Source organism: Solenopsis invicta, chromosome 9 (genome assembly GCF_016802725.1).
Source record: "Solenopsis invicta isolate M01_SB chromosome 9, UNIL_Sinv_3.0, whole genome shotgun sequence".
In the NCBI taxonomy this organism is placed as follows: Eukaryota; Metazoa; Arthropoda; class Insecta; order Hymenoptera; family Formicidae; genus Solenopsis; species Solenopsis invicta.
In genome coordinates this window covers 16,878,351-16,896,330 of record NC_052672.1, presented here as the reverse complement: position 1 = coordinate 16,896,330, position 17,980 = coordinate 16,878,351, and the positions used below count along the sequence as shown (strand labels likewise).

The window sequence follows — 17,980 nt, the reverse complement described above, 5'->3', positions numbered from 1 at the left end:
ATGCGTGTGAGGACACTGCGGTTTGCGTGCTCAACAGTTTGGCACGTGTTTAAATATAGACCTGTCCCTTTCTCTCTGTCGTTGAGTAATTAACTATATTAGATATTAAGTCAATTAATTCATATAACATTTTATTAATTTATATAACAAGAAATCTTACGGATTCTTTTATAGTCTATTTGAGCGACGATCACAATTGGATTTTTAGACTTGGCCAATCCCATTTTTCACGTTTGATAATCTAATACGTATCATGAAATTCGATCTCAGACGAGAATTCTAAGCCGCAGTAGTGGCGCTATAGTAACGGCACGTGGTTTCACGAGCGTTGGGATTTCCACTCGGAATGCTTTTTAATAACATTAGCGCGAAACGCCGTCCGTTGTCCGTTGTAATCTCGCTGCAGCTCTCGCGCGCGTCGTTTTATGGCAATAAAAAAAAAAAAGGGAAAAAGAAAGAGAAAAAAAGAACGCTCGAGTCTCCAGTGGCAGCCACGAGGAGAAACGAATGCAGCGACGACTATACTGGCTATACCATCTCACTGACGTCGGCGAGACCGGAGGAAGGGAATTTAAGCCGCGAGGATAATCCGCGCTTTAAAGCGTTAGAGCAATACTGCGCTGATACCTCTCTCACTCGGCTGCCTATATTTTACTCGTTCCCGCTCGCCACATTCATCGACATATTCACACCGACGCGCGGCGTGGACATTGGGCATTTTGATGCCCTCCTTTATATCGGAGTGTGACAAAACGGCGCACGAAGGTCGGCCTAGCTTTCTAAATGGGTCGACGGTAAGAGCAACGCGGAAGGGTTGATGCTTCGCCGATCGCTTGATCATCGATATTCTTTTTTAATGAAGCTGTAGGAAGATAGCGATTGTTCGTATATTTAAGTACTTTTTGTTTTATTAAACATCAATAACAGATTAGTTGAATTTCTTTTCTCTTTCTCTCTCTCTTTTCTCTTTTTCATAATTAATCTTCTTTTTGAAAAACGATACTTTCATCAAATTTTTAAGTGCAAATTTAACTTTGATTACTTATTATTACACTTTACTAACAAATTATTATATCCGTTGTGATAAAATCACAAAAGACAAAAGAAAAGTATACTATAATTAGAATTAATTTAATTAATAATGAAATTTTTGTGTGATATTATTGCAATAAAACTAAACAAATTAATTATATAATCGTAAACTAATTTTTTGTAAAAAAAAATATCGAGAGCATTTTAAGATCAACTCGTAGCCGTCTAACTTTCCCGGCGAGGAGAACAATATTCGAGAAAAATTTGTTGACGTAGCTCCACGATGTTATCGCACATTCTCATAAAAAGCACACAGGCGGTGGACTGACATAGTGGCTGAAAGAATTGCACGAGAAAGAGCACGGGGGCGAACGAATCCGGTTATCGGTTACCCATAAATCGAAACTGAACGAGCTGACCGTGGTAGATGGGTCATCATAATCCGGGTGGACTATGCGTATCCTAGCATCGTCAATTGAGATCGCTCACCGTCACCGATGAAAGTCGTGGTTTTGTGGAAAAACAACTGCATATGAAAATAAGTATATGCGTAAATGCACTTGTGTTATTACATGCAATTATCCGATGTTGTAACGTGTTATTTCCACCAACATGTGAAATTAGCACGTTTGTCGTACTTGCGAATAACAGTTTTTGCTATAGTCTGCTGTTGCATTCTGCCATCGATTTCCACAAGAATTTCTTTTAAATTGTGCAAAGAATTAAACGATTCATGCAGTCTTTTTCAAATTCGTGTGTTTTTAAATATTGAAGTATAATATATGCGTCTAAATTATATAACAACGAATAACAGAAGGACGGAATAAGAGTTTTAAACATGGCGAATATTATTTGATTTTTGCAAATATAGCATAACGATGTTAACGGGATACGGATAACTTTTCCTTAAAATACAACGTGCTATAGGCGGGTGAATACGCATACATTATTCATCATAGAAATATTCCACGGGAATAAATCGGACGACGCGTGGCGCGAAAATCATAATGAATTATGCTTACACCTTGATATGAATTTGACGTGGGGGTGTGCTCGCACAAGAAGAAAAGACGAGTCGACGTTTATTCTCGAAATATTCGCCCGGATATTTTGCGCTGCACCGCCAACGGGAATGGCGAGCGCGACGGCGCGGCGCGGCGTCCACGTCGGAGAACAAATGATTTAATGAGAGAAGGGCTGGAAACCCGACAGTAGCAGCCAACCGGGAAATGAGAGAGGGAGAAAGGGACACGAGGTAGCAGGGAGTACGAGAGAGACGGCGAAAATACGGCCTGCGAACACACTGGGTATGAACCCTCTGATGCAGCGAAATACCAATGAAACTCGGACGAAAGGGGAGTCTTCTGCGTGCGGAACTTTTTGGGACAATTCTGTGCTCTCCCCCCCCCTCCCCTCTCTCTCTCTCTCTCTCTCTCTCGGCTATTATACGGATAACATCACACGTAGCGATTAATACGAGGAGCTTATTCAACAACGTTTATTCTTAGTTACCTCGTCAGATCGCAAATATTTGATTTTCCTCGTTGTTTCTCACTTTGCCCGCGTCATTATTATCCGTTTCGTCGAGTAATCGATCAAGTTGGAGATATTCCAAATTGCGAAGTTTTCAGAGATGTTTGCGTTGCGGCGATGACGCTTGTATCTTCTGCTTCTTGCAGAGATGATAATTTAAGCAGGCTGAGTCGCGCGACTACATTCAGCAGGATTGTACGAATCCTATGGATCCAACTTTACCGCGCTTTAAATGAACGCGCCTCTCGGTACGTGATGAAAATTTGAGATTCGTTAGTGCGGCGAACGTCGCGGCGTCGCGAGCAAGTTTCGACGTGTCAAGATTAGGCGCGCAAGTTTTGGCCGTTCTGCTAGCTAGCCCTCATTTCGCGGGATAAAAGTTTCTTGCTCTGTACTTAATAAAAAGGAGACGTAGGAACAATAAACAAACGTCGTTCTTTCTACCGCGCTTTTTATAGTTGCGTTTTATGCATCCATCTTGCGTCGAGGTGCGTGACATTATTACCTGCCAAAAATTTCTCCGACAACGACAGCGTACTTTTTTTACGATGTCAAACAAATTTCCGTCGACTGAGACGAAATCTTGCCAGAAATTTCCGATGCTCCGACAAAAATCTGCAAACGCTCGAACGAATCGCGCAACTTTGTAGAATTTCCTCTTGGAAATCGCGACGGGTGGTACTGTAAAACTTTTACGACACGCATTATGATGCGGAGCGAAGTCGGTCGCGTTTGCGGGAACGTAAAAAAAAAAAAAGAAAAAGAAAATAAGAGAAGGCATAGCGCACGCGTTATCCCAGCCGCGCGATAGTTACAACGCGAGATCTCATCGCGCGTAAAGCGAGCGTTATGATTTTCACGCCTTCCTACGCTCGACGTTTATTGAAAGAATTTACAACGACAAAAACTTAATAAAGGCCGCGACGTTTCTCGCGCCGAGTGCTCGAATGAATCGCGTCGTATGGTGAAAATTCTCGGCGCTAGATTACAACAGGTGCACGTTGTAGAAATTACAACGTTGTTCGTTAGAGTAGGCGGGAAAAAGAGAGAGAAAGAGAGAGAGAGAGGGAGAGCGAGCAAGCGAACTAGTTGTTAAAGAGGACCCCGGCATGGCGTAGCGGATCGTATTCACGAGCAAGTAGAAATGGTACGCGTATGTACCGCCACACGAGCAAAAACGCGTACATGGCGCGTGAGTACTCCAACACACTATCTATCCGCATATGGAAAATGCTTTTGGCTATTGTACGTTTACGTATAAACCCTTGGGTCCGTACCTCGGTTTAGCGACGGTTTATGTCATGGTGTGAACGCAATGTATACATGTTTTACGTCTGCCCGTTACACGTTTCTGCAGAACGGTTCACCTAACATCCTCATTTTAATTTTAAACGTGTGTAATCTTGCGAGAGATGTAGAAAATTATTACAATAGGATACGTACTGTGTTGCTAAATTACGAATGCAATACAATTTGTTTATGATAACACAAATTTATCATATTTAATAACAATCATATATACAATATATATTCTATCTTTAAATATAAATGATAGTTTAAAAATATTATTTATATCTGTATATTTGTTATTTATATTTTACGGTTAAAATACCAAATGTGATAAGATTTTAAACATTACAATTTTTATTATTTTATTATTTTATTAGTTATAATAAATAATACCTTTAGCAGCATAATAAAATTAGAAATATTTATTGTCATAATTATTTGCTCAGATAGAGAGAGAGAGAGAGAGAGAGAGAAATGAAACGATTTTATTTGAAAAGTTATTATTTATATTGAAAGTAATCTGATAGCAGTCCAAATAAACGTGTAAAATTATCACGCGGTCTACCGGCCGGCGCGGCGTTCCGTTTTACGAAGGTAAAGGCTGTTTCAATCGCCGATAGTTTATGTCGCGCGCTGTACGGGTGCGGTGAAGGGACTCGTAATAGGAGCGTGCTACCGATGAAATTAAAATGTAATTCCGTACTCCCCGCGTTGCACCCTCGTAATCTCCGCGAACATCCCCGGGTGTCGCGACGGCGAATACGTACATCACGCGGGGTTTCTGCGCCAGTGCGGGAGGTGTTGGTGGGCCTAGGGGTGAGATGCGAGCGAGCGGGTGGCTTGTGGGACGGCTTGCGGATTCGTGAGTGGTCGGGAGGGTTGGCGCCGTTACGCGACACGTCGCGCCGCGCCACGCCGCACGCTCGAGGAGGGTGGCTACCAAGTTACGAGTGCCGAGCGTCGGTCCCGGATTATTTGCATATTTTAATCTAACGGTAAAAAGTCGCGCGCAACGCTAGTTTTCCCATTAGCCTACGGGGAGAGGGAAAGGAGAGGAGAGACTTTAAACGTAAACGCGCAATATTGTACGCAACGTGCCGTGCGCGTTGAATGTAAAAGAGCGAATGTAATACGATTTTATGATTTAAAAGGGACCATTGCCGAATTATATCATGTTAACTTGTCAACTGTTCTAGTACTAACAGGATTATATAGCTAATTGCATGCTAATTTACAAATATTACACGTTGTATGCGTATAATATGTATTTATTTCTATATGATATATATATAATTTATCGATTAATATAATTTAATGAGATATCTGTAAAGAAATATGATTTAAGATACATAGAAAAACATTATCGTTCAGGAAAAGACAGGAGAAAGAGAAAAGAGATAAGCAATTAGTTTTTTCTTTTACACGTATATCATTGTTGCCAACATAAAAGTATCAACTTTTTAAATAAATCTTTATTTGTCAAAAAAAAATGAGAATTTGTTTAAAATCCTAATACATTCTGTGTGATACATCCACGGTTAAAATAAAACATTGTTATGAAGAAATATGAGGAGATTTGCTGAATACAGATTACTTGAAGCGCAAGCTATTCATCTGCCTGCATATTTTGATAATTGTTGCACACGTTGAAATTCATTGAAAGTCTGTAACTTTCGGCAATACGATTAAACGTCACCACTTTTATTTCAAGCTGAACCAATAATGACGATCTCTTTCCGCGAGAGATTTTACACGTGATTTTTATCATAACTCGATTTGTGCAAAATGGAAATCGCGTGACTCGATACTGAGGTATTTTTGGAAAATTTTTTCGGTCGTTTCAATTTTCATCCAAATCGACCAAATCGATTACACCTATAGCCGCGCATACGAAAGTAATTACATTTTTGGGACGCCATCTGGAAAGACTGATCGCGAAGGGCGTGGGAATTGGCGTTACAGTTGAATTTCGAGAGAGATAAAATTGGGAACTCTACATTTCCATCTCATACTTTTTCATGACTTTGCTTAAACGCTAATAAATCGTTATTTATTGCACTTGAAAATTTTATAGTTGCATATTTTTGAATATTCTATATCTGATTTATTCCATATCTGATGATTGAGAAACAAATTTAAATAACATTTCTTATCGAGAACTCGCGTGAGAATTTTTGTGATGGTTGAAGATAAGCTGACATTTTGATATTTTTAAGTAAACGTTATTTTAATATTTTTTTTTTAGAAAACGCATAACCGTATATTTATCGAACGCTCTGTACAATTGTATCATTACGTGTTTTCTGGCTGAAAGTCATGATGTAGGCGTAAAATCATAGGTATTATATAGTAATCTACGTCGTACGAATTGACTATAACGACTCTCATGTGGATGATGAAGTGGAAGGGTGCTTGAATGAATCGGTTTATGTTGTGACAGGAATGAAAATATGGTTCGATGAGCATACCGCCACCACAAATACGGAGGAAAAAGGGAGCGCTGCACAGTGAGGGATGGACAAATAGCAGTGGATATGGTGAGTGAATGATGTATTAATAAAGCTAAATTCTATCCTATAATTTTAATTATAGTAGAAAAAAATTACATGAAAAATAAGTTTAATTATCACTGTCAACAAACAACTAATAGATACAATTATTTCTATCAGAAAATTTTGCAAAGATTATTAAAATTCTAGTCACATTATTATATTAATATCTTTTCAATTCTTTTGCGCATCTACACGTCTAGAAACATTTATAAATTATTATTTAACAGAAAAGGAAGAGTTATTTTAACCGTACAATGTATGTACACAAATGTAACTCATTTAAAATAAACCACGAATGAATTATGATGCATAACATAAAAGCAAATAAATCTATGCATTTATAATGACTGCTTATATTTATTATTATGGATATTTACTCACTCTCAATATTTATGTACTCGTTTAAATATTGCGCTGAATTATTAACAAATGTGTGGCAGTTAATCGAATTATAAAAGTTTATATTTTATAAAATATATATGCTTTAGAAAATAAATGCATACATTGTGTATGTTAGATGCGCATACGTGTTCTATTATATACATATACAATATATAAACAAATATATAAACAAATATGAGAAATTGATCACAGAACTCGAAAAAAATTGATTGCCAGAATTATCTACTTGATAATTATACAAATAACTTTTTAATAATTTTATATTCTAATTTCACTTTGTTAAAAAGTACAAACAGTTTGAAATAAGCGATATTTAATAACAAACTTTTTATCTAATTTATAATCAAGTTTCAAAAAGAAAAAAAAATAGAATTTTAACAATCTTTGCAAATATTGCATGTGTCATTATTTTATTAGCAATTGCAATTATACAATATGTGTATTGAAGTTGTCAACTTTTAATCTAATTAATATAAATCACGAGTCAACGACAGCAAAACGATCTATTCCATATTTTGGCTTATGCAACATCCCTCTAGGAAAGCCATCCAATCTAAATCCATTTTCCGGCATGGTCGACAAATTTCCGGTTATCGAACACCCTTAATTGACGGAATATATCACTAGATCGAGACTGCACTATCATAGTGCCACGGCGAGACATAATTTACGGAAATACGTGAGTTATCTATGCATCCATGGGGTACCGCTACCGTGACAATTGCTCTTTTGGGTCTCAAGAGATTAACAAATCTCTAGATTTATGTGCCTTTTTTTCAACTTTTTGAAAATTTTCCATAAATAATAGCAAAAGAATAGCGTCTGTAATTCTATAGAAATCAACAAAAAAATCATTAAGAAACAACAGGCTTGATAAATTCGTAAAGTGTTAAGAATTACAATTTTTTTTTTTTTTAGTCAATTATAATTTTCTATTAACCTTTGAATGCTTTTTCTATTAACCTTTGAAAGCTTTTTCAAAAATTTTATAAGATGTATTAGGTATAGATTTATTATATAAACATAAAAGGGAGAAATTATTGAAAAAATTGGAGAACATGGTACACGTAACATCGAAAGACACCGTTTTTGAACCGTATGACATATCAAGTATGAATGTGCGGTTAATTCTATGTGCGATTAAAATTATAATTTAATCCGAAGAAATGACACATGCGCAACCTATTTGCGCGCGTAGCGCGAACGTGGTGAGATCGTAACCATAAAATTCCAACCGCTGACAGAAATTACAAAACGATGCAATGCCTTCGGTATAGTTTCTACGCTTCTACCTCCACCGCGCGCTTAAATAATTCATACTCTCTCGTGTTGCTAGCATAATATTTCCCGACCTTTCCGCGCCGCAACGTGCACACTTGTATGGGACGACGTTGCAGCGGGACGGGGAATATGCCCGAAGCGTACATAAAAATGTCCGAGAAAAATGTTGTCACTATCGCTCACGGAAAGTATCATTGTTTGTGCGTTAGCGAATCTATATTACGTGCGTAGACTCATTCCTCCCATCGGTTTACGACGCGCGACGCGGCGACGGACGGTCGGCTGTAAATCGTGAATTTATTAACAGGTTATTGAATCGCGCAGGAAAATATTGATCAGGACCGGGCGCGTTTCTTAATAAATAATCTGGGGATCGCGTTCTATTAACCCGCGCGAGGCACGTAATTGCGAATTGTTCGTTCCTCGAGAGTTCGTAAGCAGAGATTCCGCAGTAATGAGAAGAGTATGCTACACTTGAATCTTTCGAGCTTACTGCTCGCGCGCGCGACTACCTAAATGCAAATTCTTTATGAAAATCCGACGTGCCGCGAACGCCGGTAAAAAGCAACGATATTGCGAAGTCGCTTTACGTACACCGACTCGCGAGGGCGGCCGAGGGACTACGCTGCCTAAAGTGTTGGCAAGAAGGAGCGTTTCCTTCCTCCGTGCAAGCAAGATTCCCGGGACAGGGTATGCCCGGCATACAAGCGCGTATTAATTAAGTTGGCTTCTAATTAATGCAGAACCCACTTCGACCGCGAAGGATCGCTTAGGATGGAACTTCCCTTTAAGCTGTAATTACATTTACGGTACACGTGTTGGTATATATCTGTCGGCACCTCGTGCCGTACAATATGAAGCCACCGCCGCGCCGCGCGCCGCGTCGTCCCCTCTCGTTGCTCGCACTTATCGTTCGCACCCTCGTCTCTGTCGCCGTCGCCGTCGCCGTCGCCGTCGCCGTCGCCGTTGCGCCCTCCTTGACGACGACGACGACGACGACGACGACGTTTGAGCGGGTGGATATTTGTTCCGCAGCCGAGCTCAGTTTCGGTTGGAAGGGCGCGGCGCGCGTAAGAATATTCATCGTGCGCCCTGCGAAAATAGCATCCAGGACATTTTCCTCCGCGCCGCGAGTTGACGGCTCCACGTGGCCGTCGCGCGTCGCGTCGAGAAGATTCTCCGACGAGCGCGCGTGCTCACCAACGCGTTAAATAGATCATGCGAAAGGCATTCCGATTCGGTGGTGCGATAACGTCAACCTCGTCGCGCACGTACCAACGATCACGTCACTCACCATTTCTCTCTGTTAATGTCGCCCGTTGGCGGATGATAGTCGACGAAAGCGTAACACTGGCGCCTTCTGCCCCGCCGCTATTTTCCGCCTTGTAATTTGCGTTTGTGATTTACTTCCAACTCGTGCGACCTTACCTCGCGCGACCGCATCGAGAGGATTAGCTTTTGCTTCTCTGACCCCGAGATGCTTTCTTATTTTTGTGCCATTAAAGTGATATATTAACGAAGCTGACATTACCATTAACCGTTAATCCAGCTAATATCGTCCGTGACCACGGTTTACGACGGAATGAAGATTGCGCCGCGCGAGCGAAAGAAATTAAGAAAATTGGATTATTAACCGAATAAAGATGTACATTATACGTTTAATTAAAGAGAATACAATTACATATGCTTTAAATAGAGAATAATTTTACTGAAAATATATTATTTTGTCGAAAAATATTATTGGATTTTGATTTTATATATGCCACTTAATCTTAATAAGAACATGCGTTTTTAATTATACTACTTAACAACATTTCTACATATCTAAATGTGTCCACGTTTATATATATATGGGGTAATAATAAAATTTAAAAAGATTACATTAACATAAAGATATTTTTGGTATCAAATTAGATGGGAATACATTGATTTCAATTCTCAATCCGGTGACATTTACAAATGACCTCGTTTCTCTCAAGTAAATATCGATTGTTCTTTCTTGCATTCCAAAGCTTTTTTTGAATGAAAATATATCTTCAGTTCTTTAATTACTATAGACATATGGTAGTATCGTGCGCGAAGAAATCTCGCAAAAGGCGTCATAATTGTCAGTGATAAAATATCTTCTCTTTGCGCTTTTTTCAACGACCCACTCACGCAATGAAACATAATCTCTGGCGATGTGTGCGTGTTAGGCAAGAAAAACAAGAATACATAGGAGTGTGAGAGAGAGAGAGGGGGGGGGATGGAAGGAAAGGAGAGAAGAGGAATGAGATACAAGGAGGAAGAAACCATCGTTATTTACAGCTTCACTTGTACATCTACCGCGGGTAAATACCACTTCTTTCCAACGCTCGTATCTGCGACGCCATACTCGTTTCGACATAAAAACTCTATCTCCCTTTGCAGAGCATCGCTATCGGCTCTTGTCGCTAGTTTCAAACTGGATTTTCGCGCCTCTCTCTCTCTTTCTTTTCCCCTCTCTCCCTTTCTTCTTTCGTTCGAGCATCATCGACTTTCCGCTATAAAGCGCTTTGGAAACTCATTTCCGTTGATCTTGTTCCGTCGGGTCCCCATGCAAAATTGCTATACGTGGTTCCGCATACGTACGTGACTACCATAGCTGAGTGACAATCACGGATAAACGCGGTTATCGGGGTCGTATAGTTAACGTTTTACAACACGCTGTGTCGAAACTACTATTTGGTTGTAAAGTCGATCAACTTGAGGTCCGTTTCACCTTGCGACCGCGGCTACCGCTAGATACGCGAGAATCACGTGTTAAATTTAAGCGAGATAAACGTATTAATGATTTCCCCCGAGTGCCTTCGGTTTCGATCGATCTTTCGACTCCGGCACGTTTCTTCGAAACTCATTCCGTTCAAGCATTATGCGCTTCTCTTGTAAAGCTCTTTCCAAGCTCGTTTCAGTTGATCTTGTTGCGTCGGATACGTGACCGTGCATACCGTAGTTGGACGATAATCCGTCGAAGAAAAAGCTATATGCATAATCGCGAACGGCAAAAACATGGCGTTGGAGGAGGAAAATGCGGGAAATTTGCGAGGTTCGATAAATCGCGTGTATGAGGAGGAGGTGCATAAGAAAGGCCAGGTTTTATCTCTACGATAATCGAGAGGCCTGTGCTACTCGAAAGCAACGCTCTCGCGCGGGAAGAACCATTCGACATTGATTTCACGTCTCGCACGCTTCTTTCACGACCCAGTTTCGCAGACTATCGCACGTACATACGTACTTTACGACTGTGATATTACAACGATAATTGTTAAATCCCGCACGTACACTTTTCTGCAACGATATAACAGGCGAGAGAACGCCCCGAGGAAAATTCTTTACCACGGTTACGTAATTACAGCGTTACAACAAACCAGATCAGAATCATGGTCTGCGAAATTAGGTGCATACGAAAGGCAGAAAGGGGCTTTTTTTGCGTTCTGAATACGTGCGCTTGAAAGTGGTTGGCCATGTTGCGCTATACCGCTACAGGAAATTGCTATTTGCCTGTATGTGACTATTTGGTATTCTGGAAAAAAAACTCGTAACCATAATCATACGGGTATACGGGAGATGTCGTATCAAAACGGAGATTCGAGGAAACATGCGGAATACACGATTTCCATTGGTCAGAGTTTCAAGTTGCGATGATATCGTGAGAGTCTCGTGATGTGACGTGTTTGTTTAATAAACGCGAATTTTTTCTCCATTTTATACGTATATCGCAGGATTATTTTAAAGAGAGGTACGTAATTAAACACGTGGTTATATAATGTAGAATCAAGTCCAAAAGTTACTTTTTTTATATTAACATTATTAATAAAAGGAGAAATAGAAATAAAATTTTATTAAAACATTGGCTGACATATCAAATTATATATAAAGTTTATATATCTATAAAATAAATCTGTTAATATCTTTCTAGAATAATTTTCCAGATTTAATTTTAATCAAAGTAAATTTTACATTTAAAAAAAGCTGTCGTAATATATTATGTAATTTCAGGTTTTTACAAGTATATATTAGAATGTTTATTATTTTATATATTCTAGAAACTTTCTGATTTTAACAATTTTGGCTAAATAATTGTTAGCGCAAAATGTATCAAATTGCATAATTAACGTTCATTATCGTTCGCAAAGAAAAATTATATTTTTGTCTCGCCTTTTGCAATGTGATCTGATTAACGGTACCTACCGAGTAATTGTGCCGGTAATTAGCGCCCTAAAGTGGGCACTTTCATTTATCAAATCTCGCTGTCAGCGATAGATCGTCGATAATAGAAAATGTAATAAATCACGCATAAAAATTCCACGAACTAAATTATTTTTATCATTTATCTGCAATTGCCAATTGTTTGAAATATTTATCTTTTATTCACGGCTACAACTTTTTTTTTAGTTGTAACTTTTTTAATAGGTCAAGATAATTTTTTTTTTAGTAAAAAATTATAAAATTGATGGTGTTTTTAAATGCAGTTGCAAAATTTTTGATCAATTTTATACATTTTATTTATAATAGTATTAATATATTTAATTTAGGATTTAATTAAGCGAGTAATAACAAGGGCAGGGTTTTTCAAATTTAAACAAATTTTGATATATGAGAGTTTTGAAATTCTCAAATTATTAGTATTTCACTGTGCAGTTTTTATTGAGTATCAATTTAAAAGATTATAAACAACCGTCCATATTAATGAGAATAAAATTGCGTTCGAAATGCTGGGGCGCATTAAGTGTTCTTTGTATCCACGGTGATTTATCGTTGAAAGATGTCGATACCAAGGACGAGTTTCTTTTCGCCTCACAGGACAGGAAGGAAAAGTTTAGTATTCGTACGAGACGCTTATGTACGTCTCCGCTTCTGTGTGACGGAATTTAATTCTCCAAAGTGCTGAGGCTGTCGTGATCGATTGCGCGAGCTCGCACCACTTCTAAACTGTTCCTTACTTTTGATAGTCCTCCCAAATAAAAAGAACTATTTGATACAGCCTGATACGCATGCACGTTATTTGCACGTATTGAGACAAATTGAAAATTGGTTACTAACTTTTTGATAATGCCTTGATAATTAAATAAATACACACGTACACGTATTTTTTAACGAATGATATGCAACGATATGCAATGAAGAAAAACAAAAAAGTTAAAGGTAATTTAAATTACACGGAGGAAGAGAGAGAAATAAGAAAGAAAAAAAGAACAAAATTACAATTTAGATGTATAAGAAAACTTTATTATGTTAGAAATACTGCAAAAAAATATGTATCCTTTGTTATGTATAAAGGCTATCGTCATTTAATCCTTTTCAAGAGAAGCTAATATTATTTTATAACGAATGTGTAGTCACGTAAAGGTTTCTGATTGCATTAATATGTTAATTAATGGATAATGATGTAGGTGTGATTTCTCATTTTATCTGACACATTAATGGAATTTTAATACTTTTACATCATATGATGATCAGATATTTGAGTATACCTGATCAATATCGGATATCAAACTATGTAACACTATAGATGAAATATCACAAGAAAGTAATTATATCCGTGAGACTGCAAAATATCTTTATACCTTAGTTTCAAGAGGATTTTTTGTGAATAATTCCTATTGTACATGTATTTTCTGTTAACGCTGAAATTTTTAATATTGTATTTAACTTAAATTTTAAATACATCTGTAAAGTTATTGGCGCTATACAATGTTTTTAAATTATCTCGTAGAATTAGCATCAACATACAGGTAACGCGAGTGGGAAAATTTATGTAGCAGTTACATATTAACATATATAACATGGATTTTGGCAATCGTATCATGGAACGATATACATATGAGGATATGTGCGCGGTAGCAAATCGAATTATTGGAATCGACAAGGGACTCTGTCGATTGGATTTCGCTAGCCGCATCGCCGTATTTGCTTTTTATTTACACCTCTGCTTCGTAATCGTTGCGGTATGATATTTCCTGATATCTTTGTGTGTTTTTTAAATGAAAATTTCTCCTGAAACTTTACACTGGAGGACTGCTGCAGCCGTTAATTTTAACTTTAATTTCTGCGTCAGTTTTAATTTATATCACGACTTACTAATTATCATTATTCGTTTAAAAAGCTCTTTGTCTCTCTCTCTCTCTCTCTCTCTCTCTCTCTCTCTCTCTCTGGCTCTCGAAGCAAGTTGACTTCCATAAACGTAATCGGACATAAATTACGAATAAAACTGTGCTTCATTAACGCGGTAAATTCTGAAGGATATTATACGCTAATGGCATACAATCCTTTCTATTCCCATTCTACCTTAATTGGCCTATTTTTCAGCGGTAGAGTCGAGCATCCTCGAGAGCCTCGACAAGAATTTCTGTGGAAAAGAGAAAATGAACGGGGAGAGAAAATACTAAGAGAGTACGGTTGAATTTTGCATATACTTGTAGTTTCGGAGTGGTTATAACGATTCCCGGGAGTCGACGATGCGAATCGTCCGCGCCGCGACGTACGAGTGACGAGATGAATCTACGTAATTGTTGGATCAGAATCATGCGGTCGATCCCCACGTAAATTAATATGCTTCGTATGGCCGACAATTTAGTGACGTGTGCACGAGCACGATGGCTCGACATAGAGTGTTTAGTAGTTCGCATAATTAAACTCCTAGCAAATTCGTATTTAATTTCAGGTATTAACCGTAGCTGCAACGTATGTCACGTATAGTTTACGCTACAATGTCTCCCAGTTTGAAAATTACAGTTTAAAGTGAGTTGCGAACTTTCGGCAAGGTGATATAATATTTATTTTAGATTAAACGATAACTTTGGTTTCAAACGCAAACCATTCAGGTGTTGAATTTTCATTCAAAAGCAATTACCAAATATATATTATTTAACTCACAAAAACACACACATACGTATGTACATTACAATATTTCGTATTATTTTATTATAGTTAAACATATTTTAAGAACAATTCTTTATTACGTAAAGTTTGAATTTAAATACAATTATTTAAATGCAAATTACACGTAACTAACAAACTAGTGAATAATAAATAAATTTGCTGTTATTAAGGAATATTTATGCGTTAGAACAATTTCCAACAGTTTATTGTGTACTTTAACTTATTGGCTCTCGGTTTGAAAAGCTCTATGGCAGCACAGTTTCAGTAAATACATATTTGTTCTTGTCTAGGTGATGATAGGTAGGATTTACATTGAGAGATATCCCTCCCAATTGCCTTTCCTTTCGAGCGCTTATTCGCTAACTCGGCAGTTCACGCTTTTAGCTCGGATGACCTGTACACAAATCCCGAAAATCGAATTTCGTGGGTTCTTCCATGTCAGGTATCTCTATGTTTGCTAGATACTATGGAGCGAATTTACGAAAATCAAATTTCGCGGGTCAAGTGCGATTCGACAGCGTTGCTCGTTCGTCCATCTCCGTGCTTAGTTACGATGAATTCGCCGCAATTATCTCATTACTGACTTTGATAAATCGATCCCTTTCTGCATCTTATCGAGATTACTAAGAAAGCGTTCAAAATGCTGAAAATAAACGATAAGTGCTATTCCTTGTTCGTATAGAATAGAGATTCGAAATTCTATCAATCTTCTTTCATCGCGAGAGTATTACGTGAAAGGATTTTGACATTTTTGAAATATGCAGTTGATATTATTTTCAAAGACATTAATGCCTAAAACTACTTAAATATTTATTAAATGATAAGGATGTAGATTAGAATAGAAGAAGTTGAAAAGTTCAAAGACGTATACTTTCACTAATATCTAAAGTACAATATTTGCAATTTTGTGCGTTTTGTTTCATTTACAATAGACAGCAGATATTTAAGAGGATTTTTCACTTCTTTGCAAAAGGAAATTTGCCGAAAAGGGAATTTGCCGTTTACTTATACCGCCTATAAAGTTTTCGGAAATAACACGGAAATAAGGATTTGGTGTAACAGTACGAGTATGCTGTTTTTTGTAAACGTAGATTGCAATTTAACGAGTCGTATGAATCCGTCGCCTGATAGGGATGTGCAATGAGTACAACATATAAAACATCCGCGGACAAAAAGTATTCGCGTCAGCCGGTCGTACATAAGCGCTCGCACAATGACCTGCAAGAGTGCAGTCGTTATTTTAGCGTGTCACACATATTTTATGAGACCGCGTCGCATACACGCGGCTCGTGCAACAAATAATATCCGTGGAGAAATATGATAACGCAGGAGAACTGCATCTTTTTAACCCTTCGCACTCCGCATTGTGCAAAGGTTTAGAAAAGATGTGGCTCTCCTTTTTCCAAAGTGACACGCAATTTCTCTTGAAGCTGTGATTATAAGGAATACACCTCTGCGACGAGCACCACAAAACGTTCTAGTTTACATTGCTAATTTGAAACGAATTGTACTATGAAAATATTTTCTTATGGAACGTCCGATTGTGAGTTGTCTGATAAAATCAATATAACATTCGGATTGTGAAGTTCCTGCGAATACTGGCGAAATGTAGAATGGAATAATCGACTTGTAACAAAGTAAAGACTAATTACGTTTCAAATTAACAACTTTTAACTTGAAAAACTCACGGAATACTCGTTACGAAACCGGTGTGTGATATGCGAGAAGAAATTTTGCGGAATCCTTCATTCTCCTTCCATTAACTGCATTCCGGACTTTAGCGGATCTGCCCTTCGTGCTCCGCGAAAACTTTCTCAGATAAAATTGCGAACATATACGAATATATAAATTACACAAACAAGAAGTCACGAAACTTGGCTTTTATCGCAACCTTTGATTCGCCACGCGCACCAAGTCTTGAACGAAGGTAAAAAGTGGGCCAACGATCTATATTAAACTGTTGGAATCAGCCGTCGTATAGTCTACTAGCTGTGGATTTTGAAGAATAAATTTCGTGACGCTTCTTAAGAAGTATTGTGTGGACGAAGTTTGTACTTGGCGGAGTTCTTATTCCTGAATAATGGCTTTGTGAAGTCAGTCGCATTACGTTGTTCAATGTCCAAGGAATAATTTTAAGTTTTTGATCCATTATTTCTATTATGCAATTTTCAAAGGAGCTAAAGTACGATATTTTGCATAAACACCGTTGACACATCCATATCATAAATATCTTTATATATTAGGCAAGCAAATTTGTATTGTATCTCTCGTACTCATTTTAGACAATGTAAGATTTAAGAGCGCTTTTAAAATTTTATATTCAAAGTATCGAAATATGCGAAACTTCGATTCTTGTCTCATCTCTCATGTTTCTGTCGTTATACTAGTATGTCAAACTGACTTTGCTGAAGTACGAAGTTGCATGAAGTCTCTGCGTCCTTGTACGTGCAAATGCATCTCATATCGTACATTAAATAAAACGCGGAAAACTTTAAAGAAAAACAACAAAAAAAAATAAAAGCGAAATTACATAGTTAAAATACGGTAATTAACTGACACTGATACTATAACAGAATATTAGACATTTATGAATGTTTATGATGTGCAAGTTAAATTCGACGTTTGAAACAGTTAGTATTTCGACCATGTTAAATTAGCCATTCGTCATTTACATATTTGTCTGTATATATTTCCCAACTGTACGATAATGTTCTAATTAAGGCTACTCGTAATTTCAAAAGTTTTATCGCTTTTTATCGTTTAATTTTATTGGCATAAAACACAGAAAGTATACGAAATTTTTCAAATTTATTAGTTCTATTTTTGCGCTAATTTATTGATCAATTTTTCACGCAAATATACATCGAGGAATTGCATAGTTTGAATTTATAAAAGCAAAATTGCAAAAATATTAATTTTAAAAATATTTTATTAATAACCAACGTGATCTAGATTGCATTTCAATAATCAAAATCATACGAATCTAAAAT

At 37.5% G+C, this 17,980-nt stretch overlaps 1 protein-coding gene and 1 long non-coding RNA gene across 2 annotated transcripts in view; one reads left to right on the top strand and one right to left on the bottom strand.

Annotated features, from left to right (window-relative positions):
- Positions 1-17,980, top strand: part of LOC105206848 (phytanoyl-CoA dioxygenase) — a 131,992-nt gene that overhangs the window by 33,599 nt on the left and 80,413 nt on the right. Inside the window, exon 2 of the mRNA XM_039453365.1 lies at positions 6,296-6,392. Coding sequence (XP_039309299.1) covers positions 6,390-6,392 — 3 coding nt within the window. The 5' untranslated portion in view covers positions 6,296-6,389. The remainder of the gene's footprint in view (positions 1-6,295; positions 6,393-17,980) is intronic.
- Positions 1-17,980, bottom strand: part of LOC120358628 — a 98,417-nt gene that overhangs the window by 75,816 nt on the left and 4,621 nt on the right. The gene's annotated exons all lie outside the window — the stretch shown is intronic.